Below are 14,126 nucleotides of genomic sequence, written 5' to 3' on the forward strand. Positions count from 1 at the left end.
TCTTGTATCTCTAATTTACTCTTTACACTATTATTATTTTTTTTTAGATAGAATTAAGTTATTTAGCCCCTACTTAAGTTTTTAATATTTTATTCAAAGGCCCTTTATTGAATATAATTTTTTATTGCATCATTATCAAGTAAAAGAGATCTTAATAATTCAATTTTTATGAGGTTTTTAACTCTCTACTACAAGGAGTTTTTTTGGATTTTGTTTTTGGAAATGTGCTGTTCTCATTCAGTAATCACCAGAGATCTCTTATATCTGACTTTTCTAAAATTCTATTCATGTTTATCCTCCGATGTTAGAGTTTGTTTACTGATGACTAATCATTCCCAGAATCTATTCTCCCTCTTATTATTTCCTCTCTCATTTCCTTCCTCTTTTTCTGTTGAATTGCATTCATTTCTATACCAAATTTGCGATGTGTGTGTATGTGTTATAATATTTATAATTAGGAAGACCTGAGTTCAAATATGGTTTCTGACTCTTACTAATCATGTGACTCTTAGAAAGTCACTTTACCCTGTTTGTCTCAGTTTCCTTAAAATGATTTAGAGAAGGAAATGGTAAACTACTCCAATATCTCTGCCAAGTAGACCCCACATGGGATTACAAAGAATTTCATGATGCGAAATATACTATGCAGTACTTTTTTGGGGGGGTGTATTTTTTTTTAGTTAGTCCAATAATTTTCACATTTTATCACCTTGATCTGATTTTCTAGGTCAGGTGTTCAGTCTTTTGTTCCAATATTTATCATCTCATGGAATCATTGGTATGTTTGATTCATTATAATTTTCGGGGTTTCTCTGCTTGGGCCAGGTTTTTCATCTCCTATATTAAGCATGCTGTTTTTCCTTTAAATTTCCTTTAAATATCTCATTTTGCTTACAATATTATTTTACATCTCTTGCTTCATTTCTTTTAGGAATTCAATCAATTTTTTGATCAACATGTGATTTTTTTTTGAGGCTTTACTTGTAGATTTTGTGGAACTCTCTTCTGGAATTATACCTGGGCATTCCTTGGTCCATAAACTTTCTTTATTACTGGTGATCTTCTTTTGTTTACTCACTTTCCAAGCCTTATCTTACTGCCTAAATTAAAATTTGAGGTCAAGGTCAGAATTTGTGCTCTTCTGGAGGAAATGGTGGGGTCTTGTTTGGTCCTTATCTGTATGATCTGGGGTCCATTCTTCCAAGAATGGAACACAAGATTCTTCAAGAACTTTCGAATGGTTTAGGACATTTTAGTTACTTAATAAGTCTAATCAATGACCTTCTGGTTGAGCTTCCAGGCTCCTAATCCTGGCTTGGGTTTGGGAAACACTAGTTGAAACTCCAGTAGTCAGTCATAGGCTCTAGCCCCTATTGGCACAGTGGAAAGCTTTGTTTGGTCAGAGAAACATAACGTCAGACTAACTCACCCCTTGGTCCAGGGGATCATCTGCTGGGCCTAGTTTTCTCTTGACATTGGAAGGCTTTTAAATCTCCTATGGTAGTTTTTCTTTGGATTTATGGTCTGGTACTCTTCTTTGAACTATATTGGAGTAGTTTTGTGAGAAAACTGGGGATTTCTACTTACTCTCATCTTTGTTGGTCTCACTAAATCCTTTGAAAGTAAAACAAATTGAGGTCCAGAGAAGGGAAGGACTGTCCCTAGATCACATAACTGATGAGTAGGGAAGATTCAACTAGAACCCATTTTTCAAATTCAATCCCAGGATCTTTGCAGTATAAAATGCATCCGTCTACACATTACAAACATAGAGATTCTTGAACTGAAGTAAGATGCGTTCTGCAGAGCCTATGGGGCTCAATCACATGCCATTGCAAGATCCTTTTTTGCCCTAGCTTCTCTTAAAACAGACATTTGAGGATCTCGTGGGACTCTTGAAAGCATAATTCTTATTAGAGTCTTCTTCCTCATATCTAGCTCAGCCTTGTTAACGAGCTCCATCCTGTCAGCCCTTGACATGAAAGAAATCAGGTTGTGTTGAAATCTTGGAACTCAGCGAGGGAAAAAAATATTAAAAATTGATTACCCAACCCAGAGTTGTTTTATTTTGTTTCATCTGAGATATATTACATCCATCCACATATTAGCATGTCATCATGGAAGAAGAATTAGATTGGGAGCCAACAGATTTAGATTCCAGTTCTAGTTCTACTTATTATTCACTGTGTGATAGTGGATACACACCTTCTCTGGACCTTAATTTCTTCCTTTGTAAAATGAAGCAGGAAGATTCTAGATCCCATTTGCCTCTAAATCCACATCTTCTGAATAAAAAGCTATTCTTTTTATTATGCTACATTGTCTTTGCACAAAGCTACTGCTAGGAGTTCAGAGAAAAAAAAGGGTCAATTAGTACTGGAGTCATAATCAGAAGGGGCATTCAGATGGTCAGAGAATATAGTGCTAGACCTGGAGTTAGGAAGACCTGAGTTCAAATATGGCTTCAGCCTTTTACTAACTGTGTGACTCCTGGAAAGTCACTTTATCCTGATTGCCTCAGTTTCCTTATCTGTAAAATGAACTGGAAAAGGAGATGGCAAACCACCCCAGTATCTTTGCCAAGTAAACCCCACATGGGATCACAAGGGGTTGGAAATGATTGAGATAGCTGAACAACAACAAAGCAATCAAAGAAAGCTTCCTGGAACGGATAAGATTTAGGCTCTCGGTTTTTCCAATCTCAGTTAAATTGCTAAGGGCCTTTTCAAGTCTAACATGAGAGTGATGGATGTAACCATGTGCTTTAAGATTTTAGGAATGCATGATTTCAGCATTGCATTGAAGGAGTCTCTTTATTAATTCTGATTGCTACCCCTCTACACGTTAGGAGTTATAGTGGAAAACATTTATGTCCCTGAGGCAAAACCTCTGCTGAAGAGCCTCTCTGAGCTAGGCTAATTCTTAGACACAGAGTCTGTCACTGAACCTGAGGCTTTTGCGGCCCAGTAGGATCTGACAGAACTCACTCCCAGTTGTCATTGCTTTCAAACTCCTAGGATCAGTCCCGGGTCATGATGAAGCATGGGATAATGGTTGTGAAGAATGTATGAGAATAGATATTAGAAGACAAAGAATTATTATTGGAGTTAGGTGTCCTTCCTTGGCCATATACTGACTGTGTGACCATAGCCAAGTCACTTAAACTCTCAGTGCCCTAGGCAACTGTCTAACATTATAAATTACTAACCAGGGTCTGATCTCTACTGATAGAAGAAGTTCCTCTGTGGGACTCCCGATACAGACGAAATCACAAGTCTAGTTAAAAATAAAATCACATGTCCTTTCCCTTTCCTTCCCATCACTTTTCCCGTCTCCTTTTCCTTTCCTTTCTTTTCCCTTTATATCCCCTTTCCCCTTTCCTTTCCATCCCTTTTCCCTTTCCTTCCCATGAATTTGATTCTTCCCTTTCCTTCCCATATCTGACCATACTTTACCTTACTTTTCCATACTATTATCTAGCTCTTATTCCTCATCCCTTTTCTCTCATAGCTTGTCCCTTTCTCCTTATCTTTCTTCTTCCTTCCTCTTAACACTGATATCATGTGGTACTAATATAGCATGTGGGTTATCCTTTGAATTCACATGCCAGCTCCATTTTTTCCTGACCAGATACTCTACCCAGCCTCCTATGCGCTCTCTGGAGGCCCTGCTCTACTGTTACCAAATTGCCAAATGTATAAGAGATAAGCTCTTTGAGAGCAGAGATTGTTTCATCCTTTTTCTTTCATTCTCGACAGTGTTTAGAGAATTGCCCAACACATTGCAGGAACTTAATAAATTCTAGTTCATTCATTGAAATGGATTTGGGCCTGCCCCTGATGAATTACGCTGCATGTATGTTATAGTGAATTTTTTATGTGCTAGTTGCTTCTCTACAATAGAATGGAAACTCCTTGAGGGTAAAATTTTTTAAGTTTTTCCCCTTTGTATCCTAGAACTTAGCATAATGTCTGGCACACAGTAGGTATCTGATAGACATAAAATTTATTAAGTACTTACTATATGCCAAGCGTTGTGCTTAAAATTGGAATACAAAAAAATGAAATATCTCTGCCCTTAAGGGGATACAAACTCAAGCAGGACAATCCCTTTGGAAGCCATATAATTGCTAACTATTATTGTTATATCTGGAAATAGAGATACAGAGAGATAGCTTGGGGCAAGAGAGAGAAATAAACTTGGGGAAGGAGTTTCCTTCACTGGAATTAGACATTAAAGGGTCCTAAAATTAAGGACCTTCAAACTTGCGGGGTAAGATGGTAGAGTGAATAGTCCTAAAATTAAGGACCAAGTGGTTCTTAAGGTCCCTAAGGTGGGACCTTAGACATCAATCCCCTAATTTTACAGAGGAGGAAATTGAGGCACAAAGAAGGTAAGTAACATGCCCAGAGATCTCACAGATCATAGATTCCCATCCCTTCCTTTTACCGAGGAGTGAAGAGGCTGGAGAAGAAGGCATTTGTCTAAGTTGATGTCTATTTGTGGACATATATGTAAATTGGAGGAAGGCTGGGAAGTGTTCTGTGGTCTCGGGAGAATTTGCAGGCTGGCCTGAAGATGCTTCTCTCTCCAGTCTGCGCATCCTAGGAGGGAGTGGTTGGCAAGCCTCCAGATTTCCCAGGCGGCTGTTTGGAAGACGATCCAAATGGATGCTCCTTGTTAGTTAGGTCTAGACGCCTGCCGAGACGGCCGCCTCTCCCCCAGATGCTGCGAGTATTTCCAGACTCTGGCAAGGTCACAGAGACGACGAGATGGCCTCTCTCTTTCCAGAAAATGTGGGCTCTCTTCACATTTTCCCAGCGCTAGAATCAGGAGAATGAATGGATTTGATAACGAGTCTGTTACCTAACTCTTTAGGATGAAGCTGGGCGGCAAAGTGGACAGAGAGCTGGGCCAGAAGTCAAGAACACCTGAGGCTGAGTTCTGCCTAGATGCTCCCTGGCTGGGTGATGCTGGGCAAGGCATCTGTCTTCTGTCTGCCTCAGTTTCCTCATCTGCCAAATGAGAGTGATAAAGGCTCCTATCTTGCAAGGTTGCTGTGTGAGGACCAAATGAGATACTTATAAAGTGAGGAACACACACGCATACATACATACATGTATATGTCACATGTTGCATACATGTTTGTAAATATATATACATATATAGATATACATGTATATATATATATCTATATAAACATTTGTATATATATACATATATGAAGGCATATTTGGGAACTGCATATATATATGTGTGTATCTCTCTATGTCTATGTTTATATATATGTCCATGTATACATTTATATATGTTTATGTATATGTGTGTGTATATATATATATATATATATATATACACACATGATAGCTTCTTTGGGTAATATATATGTGTATATGGATACATATGTACGTCTATGTATATGTGTGTATATATATATATATATATATATATATATATATATATATATATATATATATATATATACACACACACACATATACACGAAGGCAGCTTTGAGTAGCTGTGACTCTACTGTTTTAAAATTTCATGTTCAAAGAGTAGATGCTCTTTGGCCCTTGGCCCAGGTCCTAAAGTCAGGGAGAGAACTGCCATAGGATCATCGGGAAGCCGGGAGGGATGATTTCCTGGACCTTATACAGAGAAGCAAGGTTGGTGGTTAGTTAGAGTTGAGCTTGCTTATTCAGGGATCCAAGGAGCATCTTCATCTGGAGCCAAGGATCTGGGACTAAACGCATCCTTGGGTCCCTGTTTTCCTTGCATCGAGATTTCTTGTTCTTTTTCTTTTGGCTTGAGGTCAGCTCCTCAAGGAGTCTCCAGTCACTGTCCACAGGGAAGGTCACCTCTTATCTTAAGAATGAGTTTGGCTTTCTCTCAGACAGATTGCTCTCCTTTACCGGGCCTGTTCCATAGAAGGAAATAGAAGTATTGAGTCAATCTGTAGGTTGGGGCCATGGCCACAGGTTTCAAAGATTTTGCAATAGTGTCACTTCTTAGTTTTAATTTAGCAAATAGTTATTAAAGGCTTATTATGGGAGGGATGGCCCATGGTATAATGAAGAATTTCTCAAACATTTCCTTTTCAGGATCTCTTTAAATATTATTGATTAATCTGAAAGAGCTTTTGATTATTTTTGATAGAAGATAAATTATATCTGTTGATATTTACTATGTTAGAAATTAAGACTGACAAAATTTTAAAATATTTATTAATTAAAAATAACAATAAAGCCTTTACATGGCAACATAAATAACATTCTTACTAAAATAACTATATTTTCCAAAAGAAAAAAATTTAGTGAGGATTAGTGTTGTTTTATATATACATATTACAAATCTCTTTAATGTTTGATTTATGAGAAGACAAGTGAATTCTTCTTTCTTCTTCTCCATTCCAAATATTATGACATTGTTTTGGTTGGAGTACAGGAAGAAAATTTGGCCTTATGTAGATATGTAGTTGGAAAAATGACTCTTTTAATTGGCAAATAACATCTTAATGCTACTGTGAAAATTGTTTTGATCCCATAGATCCCCCTGAAAGGGTCTTGGGGACTCCTGGGGGTTTGAAGAATCACTCTTTGAAAACCACTGGTAAGGTGAATCGATAGCCAGTCTTAATGCCAGTTAAGACTCGGGTTCAAGTCTTCCTTCTGATAACACACATGTGGCCCTGGAGAAGCTACTTGACCTGACCATTCAGTGTGCCGGGCAATTCTTTAAGACTAGAATTATCTGAGTAGTGCCAATCTTTGTTGGGAGATGGAACCTCCTCACTATATGAAATCTCAGCTCAGGGCCAAAAAGGAAATAAGACACTGACGTTGGAGGGTTCAAAGATACAGTGCCTATGTAGCACAAGGCAAATGGGGCATGGTCCTAGGGTGCTGACATTTATGGGTCTGGGCTTTTCACCCTGCACCTACAGCTCTCTGCTGCCCTATATTCTCATGTAGTATAACTGGTCCTAGGCTGTCATGCTTTGGGAATCTGTTGTCGTGCTCCCCTTCTGTGGGCCGTGTGGAGGGGCAGGGGATGAATCCTCTCAATTCAGCTGCTGTCCTCTCTGCACCATTTCTTGCCCTGACTCAACTGTTTTTGCTCTTGTGAAAAAAAAATTTCTCCTTTTAACTTTGCAAAGACAAAAATAAAATTTCCCTTGCCTTCAAAGGGTTTCTGTTGCCCAAACTTGAAGGGGCAACATGGTGGAGTGAATAGAGTCCTGGACTTGGAATCAGGAGGAACCAATTCAAATCTAGCCTCTGGTATTAGCGATGTGGCCATAGACAAGCCATGTCATTTGACTTCTCTGCTCTGTTTTCTCATCTGCAAAATGGGGAAGGGTTGAGCATCATGGAATCTAGGGTTCCTTTTAGCTCCAAAACTAAATGGATGATCCTATAAACGTGGCCTGATCCTCCTGAATTTCTGACAGGGCTCAGTTCCCAGTAGATCACTCTGAACTAATCTAAAGTACGTTTTAGAATAATAAGACCAATCATCTAAAACCTTATCTAGTAATGGGTTTGTGATGGGTACTTCTCCATCCCTATCTATGAACTATCTAGCAAAACATTAACAAATTCACATAAAAGTGTTGTGAGTGTTGTAGCCTCCTCTGCCCCCAGAGATCCTTGGTAATATGTCCTTTTGCCTTGTAAAACCCATCCTATGGGTCAAAGAACTTGCTGTTTTTGCTACTCTAGTTTATCTCCCAATAATTCTAGAAATAGCTTTCCCCTCCATCTTGCTCTCTCCATATTGGCTCTAGGGATTTAAATATAAGTGAGAGAAAGTGGCATTGTAGGTGGATATCTGCCTCTCCCTCCTCCCCATTGCTCCTCCTCATATATTATCCAGGGAGCCCGCCCTGTGGCTCACTATCCCATTCATGTGGAATTCTAATCATGTCCAGAATGGTGTGAGAGCTCAGTTCTGGGCACCACATTTCGATGGTCAGCAAGCTCAACGTGAAGTTTTCTATGCCTTGCCAAAACTCTGGTGAGTTCTTATGAGGGTGAGAGAGGAAGAAAGCTTTAAAGGGGCCAGTTTTGTCTTTGATGAAACTGGTGATGTGGGGAATGGGCTGCCTTAGGATTGCGATGCTGTGAGATGTCATGTATGAGTTCTTTGTTAGCTTTAAAATGCTCTGTAAATGTGAACTATTGTTTGCTTTAATCAAATAAGTTCTCCAGCCTTGGTGGTCTTCCAGTCAGGCTAGTATAGGGCTAATATAAAAGAGATTCTTGTTAGGAAGGAGGTAGTCTAGATAAACCCTGAAATCTTTTCACATTTGGAGATTCTCTAATTGTAGGTAATTGTCCTGGGGTCTTTGGCCCTGGTTGTGTTATGTTCAGTTCTGGGCCCTGTATTTTAGAGAGGAAAGCATGAAATTGTGTTTTGACCTCAGGAGGGTGGCCAAGATGATGAAAGTTATGGGAAGACTAAGTGAGGCAGGGTGAGGGACTAGATCTTAGAGCAGGGGTTCTCAAACTACGGCCTGCCGGCCAGATGCAGCTTGCTAAGGACATTCATGCGGCCCACCGGGTTATGGGAAATGGGCTGAGGGGCAGAGACAGAGTGTGAGCTTTTGTTTTTACTGTAGTCCGGCCCTCCCACAGTCTGAGGGACAGGGAACTGGCCCCTATTTAAAAAATCTGAGGACCACTGTCTTAGAGTCTTAATTTGTGATTTACAACCCTGAATGGGGTCTTGTAACTGAATGTGAGGATCATGAAATTATGATTTATTATCAGTAAGTATTTGATTTGTTTATTTATTTTATATGCATATATACCTAGAGTCACATAAAAGTTTCTCAGCCAAAAAGGCATCATGGGTGGAAAGGTCCTGGACTACACAATGTCTCTAATCATTTCAAAGGCTTTCATCTACTTTGTACAGATCTTGTAGGTATGCCATCATGGAGGTGTTGGGTGCCCCTCTCCCTTCAGTCAGAGTGTAAGCTCCCTGAGAACAGAGACTATTCTGGCTTTCCCTCTGAAACTCGAATGCCTGGCATAAACTAAGTGTTGAATCAATGCTTATTGATTGATCGGAATAGAAGGAGACCTATTCTGTGTAAGTCCTGGAAGGATAATAAAGAGTAATGGTACTTATTGGAAATTGATTTTGTCTTTATATAAGAAGAACCTTTCTAATGCGTTTAGTCAATATAAAATTCCCTGTGCAGTAGTGAGCTCTGCATCCCAAGAAGTATCCAAGGGGAAGATGAGCATCTGTCTGTCAGGGATGCTGTCAAGGGGGCTTCCTGCGTGTGGTAGTAAATGAAACTAGATGATCTCTCACCTCCCTCCCGATTCTTATTTTATGATTATCCCAGGCTATTTGCAGGGTAAGAGAGACTCCATTTATAGGGAAAACTGTTGAATAAATCCACTTACTTGAGGACCGAGCTATAAAAAAAATCTTTATTTCATGTACCAGGATTTTTTTTTTTTTTTAGTTTTCGGCTTTTTAAAATTTTTTTTCTTTTAACAGTCTGGAAAAAACCCCACAAAGTAAAGAAAAATGGAGGTTGGTTTCTTGAACTGGTCTGAACTGGAATGCGAGCCATAACCCTCTCCAGCCCCAGTCCTTTCATTTCCCCCCAGCCCTTGCACCCTTTTCTTTTGCACAGGAATGGCTCACTCATACTCTCTGGCTCCCTCTGCCTCTTTGTAAACCCCTAGTCCTGGTTCTGTTAAGAACCCGTAGCGATCCATCCCTGATTGAGCTCTCTCAGGGTCAGAGCCCGGGATGTCGTTTTTCACTATCGTCCATTGGTTGGTCGCTTGGGTGGTTTTTGTTTTGTTTTGTTTTTGCCTTTCTCTTTAAGGTCTGGAGTCTGGGAGGAGTGGGAGAAAAGATAGATTGAGATTCAGAAGGCATCCCATCAGTCCTGCCCAGACTGAGCAAAAGCAGTAAGATGCTCATTGTCAGCTCTTTTTCTCTGTGTTGCTAGGGCCATGTTTCTCAGTTGAATGCACACAGCAGGCTGCCCAGTGTATTTCCATGCTGGGGCTGGGGCGTGGAGGGGTGGAGAGGGAGATTCAGTCCTATGTTCCGTGCTGAATGTTAGTCCCTCCCCACCAGCCACAGGTTCCTTCTGGACTGGAGAGAACAGTAAGGAACTCGAGGTTTCAGGCCCTGTTAGTGGCTGGCTCAGGCACCCCAGGGATCATAACTGGGCAGCCAGAAAAGGCTTCAGACTGGGCACATGTCTGGAAAGGGATGAGGTCAACTTTGACTCCTGTGGAAGAGTCAATGATTCAACCCAGTAGAGCAAGCTACCCTGACACATTGGACCATTCATTGGGGAGATTTCAGGTTTGGGGAGAGCGGATGAAGGTCTGTCTCATGGAAGTGAACTACTCCTTTTCTTTGGGTCAGGGGAGAGGACATTCCTAGCCCCTAGACAGAGACCAAATGGGAGCTTGACCTTCATCCGCTCTCCACCAGCCAGATTGCCAACAGGAGGTCTCTTCTGGCCTCCGTCTATGGGACTGTTGCCCAGGCTCCTAGCCGGAGGCCGGCTTCCCTCACAGAAGCTCAGGGTAGCCAGAGAGTCTGGATGACATTCTTCCTTCTGCCCATCAGGGCAACTATTCTTGATCTCGGTCATGGCACTGAAAGAGGGGAAATGGAATAAATAGTGTTCAAAGGGACCCCTGGCACATCCTCCCTCTTTGCCAGAGCAGCAGCACAAACATGTCCAGCTAGGTTGTTCACAGAGTGTTCAACCTGACTTTGACATGGATGGGGGACAGGGAGCGGGGGAGCACAGTGAGGAGGTTTTGGGATCTGTGTGTGTGTGTGTGTGTGTGTGTGTGTGTGTGTGTGTGTGTGTCTGGGTGGGAGCCCCTTGGTTTAGGGGGGCTTGGTCACTGGGAGTCTGGGGATGGATGAGAAAGGTGAGTGTGAGAATTCCCAAGCTGGAAGGGCTCATCCAGTCCCAACCTGCCCTTGTCCCTTTGACAGAAAAGATCAAATGACTTGTTCAAAGTCTCACAGCAAGTTTGTGGCAGAACCAGGGGCCAGAATCCAGATCTCCTGGCTTCCACCGAGGCTCTTTTCATGTAGGGGAGCCAGCAAGCATGGTGTGTGTGTGTGTGTGTGTGTGTGTGTGTGTGTGTTATGGCTTTCATGAGTGTGAATCAGTATTAATTAAAGGTGAGCGTATGAGGTTGGATCCTAGAGGAAAAAGAGGAGAGAAGTTGGGCATGGCGGGTGGAAATCTAGATGGAAAATTGAGTCCAAGCGGACATGAGTCAGTGTGTATATGTGTGAGTGTGAATCTCCTTGGGATGTATGGTCTTTGTTCTCAGTTACTCCCTCAGTAACAAGTTTCTTTCTCTTAGCAGGAAGAGATGTTTTTCTCATGGAAAGAGCCATTTCCCCTTTCTCCACCAGTCAGCCCTGCTCGTGGTCTTTTGGTAGTTTTTCTTGTTCTTAAAAAATTTTAAATTATTTCATTTAAATGGATTTATTTTCTGTTTTTCTCTTTATACATTCCCCGCTAATATTTAGATTTCTCTTCGTACCCCCCCCTTTTTTTTTTCACAGTTTAAAGCTGCAAAACAGTTAAAATAAAAATATGATCTGATTTCTCTTGCAAGGAAATCCACATATTATATTTACATGTATGTAGTTTGTAGTGTTTTTGGAGTAAAAAAAAGCCACTTTTTCATTTCCTTTTCTTTTTTCTTTCTTTTTTTTTAAAGAAATCTTTATTATAATGTCACTGTGATCAGTTACTTCCTCTGACCCCTGGCCCCAGGGATATAACAGGCCCCATGGTGTGGCAGCTACTCTTCATTAAGGATCTGAAGAGTAGTTGGAAGCCTTAGACCAAGGGGGGCATTTGACCCTTGGGACTGGGGGTGGGAGGGTTGGTGAGTCCAAACTGGGTCACTTTCATGCTTCTTCCCTATGGGAACTGAAGAGAGTGACTGTTTTCTAGGTCCTCGAGGACAGTGACCTGCTGAATCTGTCCAGTGCAAGTGGACCACCCCTTCTACCCTCTTCCCTGTCCACCATTACTGATCCTGAGCACAGGAATATTTGAGAAGTTGTTCCCCATGAATTTCTGGGATTTCGAAGAATCCTGGAAAGTCGTGGGCAGCCTTCTTCTCTTTCCCCGTCACTCTGGGGCTGAGAGGTCACAGTGGATCATCATTAAGCACTGGGAGCTTGGAAAGGGAGCAATGGCCCCCCACTTTTCCTCCTTCCCATGCTTTAGGGACCCATAAGAAACCAAGAAATCTTGACTCCCCTAAAGACTTACAAGTTCAAAGGCTAGCACTGAGTCAGAGAAGGCATGGGAACTCCTTGCTTGGGGACATTAACCCAGAGACTCCAGGGCTTGGTGATCACTGCTAATAACCCCCAGCCCTCTCATCGCCCTGAGGACTCGGGGCTCTGTTCCCCTCTACCCCCTAAGAGGAGTCAGAGCCCACTTTGGGTTAAAAGTCAACAGAAAAGAAATCTCATCAAATTAAAAAAATAAACCCTGAAAGATTCCCAAAAGCCTCCCTCCTCATCCTTGTCTTTATTTTTTAAATTTCTCTTGGTTCCCTTGGTTTTTTTTTTTTTTTATTTGTTTTTATTAAATGTTAAAATAATGGTACATGGGAAATCATGCATTTTCTTTAAATTTATTTTCTATTTTTTCTCTTTTTTAATCTCTCTTGCTTTTAAAGTGTTTTTTTTCTCTTTTTTCCACATTTTTCCTGTTGTTTCTCTTCAATTCTCTTATTTTGTTTTTGTATTTTTTTTTTGTTGTTGTTGACTTATTTTTTTCTTTTTTTCTTTTTTTTCCTTTTTTGCTTTGGAAGGTTCCCCCTTGTTGGTTTTGTTCCCCCCCCAAACCCCCCACCCCTCTTTTTCCACCCCCACTGACCCTAGCCTGGCCCGGCCTTGTTCCCCTGGCCCCTACTTGGAGCTCTGGGCCTCGGCTTCATACAGGGGTGGTACGGCGGTTGGCTGTGTTGGTGTGGATAGAGTCCTTGTTCTCTTTCTGGATACAGTTGTGAACTTGGAGGAAGCTATTATCCCTGTCGGAGTTGTACGTGGCGGTGGGGGTGGTGGCGGCCTTCAGGGGGTCCCTGGTTAGGGTGTACATCGAGATCTCTGTGGAGGGCAGAGTGTTGAACCCTTTGATGCCCACGGGGGAAGCATCCCTGGAGTGGGAAGGCTCGGTAGAACGGGAGCTGGAGCGACTTCGTCTCTGGTAGCGGTAGCGGTAGCTGGGGATGCGGGTGATGGCGGAGGACTGGAGGTAGTCCGTGGCACGGGCATTGGCTCGAAGCTGTTTGTGCCGGTCAATAAACATGTGGACGGCCAACACTCCCACCATCTCGGCAATGATGAAGGACAGGGCCCCAAAGTAGAAGGACCAACCATAAGAGTAGCTATTTTTCTTGGAGTCACTCTTGGAAGGGTCTCCAGCATTGGCTGATATGTACACAATGATGCCGATTATATTACTCAGACCTATGGGGAAGGTGATGGGGAGGAAGGAGAGAGGAAGAAGACTTATTAGTTTCCAAGGAGCAATGGATGGCAGCTGGTGCAAACCAGAAGCATTAGGAGCTTATATTGAAAGGAGTTCATTTTACAGATAAGGAAACTGAGGTTAAGCACGGTAATACAGGGACTATAGATCCTCTATCTAGAGCTAGAAGGGACTTAAAGAGCACCTAGACCCATCTCCTTTACTTTGGAACTTTGAGAAACTGAAGCCTGGAGAAAGGAAAGTGACTTATTACTATCGCACAACTGCCAGACTGCAGCTCCCGAGATGCAGGTCACCTCAGAGGGCATTTAGTCCAATCCTGTCATTTTACAAATGAAGGAACGAGTCCCAGAGGCTTCATAAATTTGTCCAGGGTCACCCCGATCACTTCCAGCCTCCCCTTCCGAGCACAGCTCAGGTGCCAGCTCCTGCAGGAAGCCAGCATTCCATAACTGCCTGCTCTGGCCAGGTCTCTGGGCTAGGGGCCGGGGACACAGAAGAAGGCAGAAAAAAATGTCATCCCTGCCGCAGGGAAATGACATTAATGGAGGTCAAGGGTGTGTACACAGCATATAATTCACAAATGCTGCAA

General features: G+C 41.9%; 1 protein-coding gene across 1 annotated transcript in view; it reads right to left on the bottom strand.

The window, feature by feature from the left end:
- Positions 1-12,770: 12,770 nt before the first annotated feature.
- CACNG2 (calcium voltage-gated channel auxiliary subunit gamma 2) overlaps positions 12,771-14,126 on the bottom strand; it is a 24,350-nt gene continuing 22,994 nt past the window's right edge. Inside the window, exon 4 of the mRNA XM_074269656.1 lies at positions 12,771-13,512. Coding sequence (XP_074125757.1) covers positions 12,977-13,512 — 536 coding nt within the window. The 3' untranslated portion in view covers positions 12,771-12,976. The remainder of the gene's footprint in view (positions 13,513-14,126) is intronic.

This window comes from Sminthopsis crassicaudata, chromosome 5 (assembly GCF_048593235.1).
Source record: "Sminthopsis crassicaudata isolate SCR6 chromosome 5, ASM4859323v1, whole genome shotgun sequence".
Lineage (NCBI taxonomy): Eukaryota > Metazoa > Chordata > Mammalia > Dasyuromorphia > Dasyuridae > Sminthopsis > Sminthopsis crassicaudata.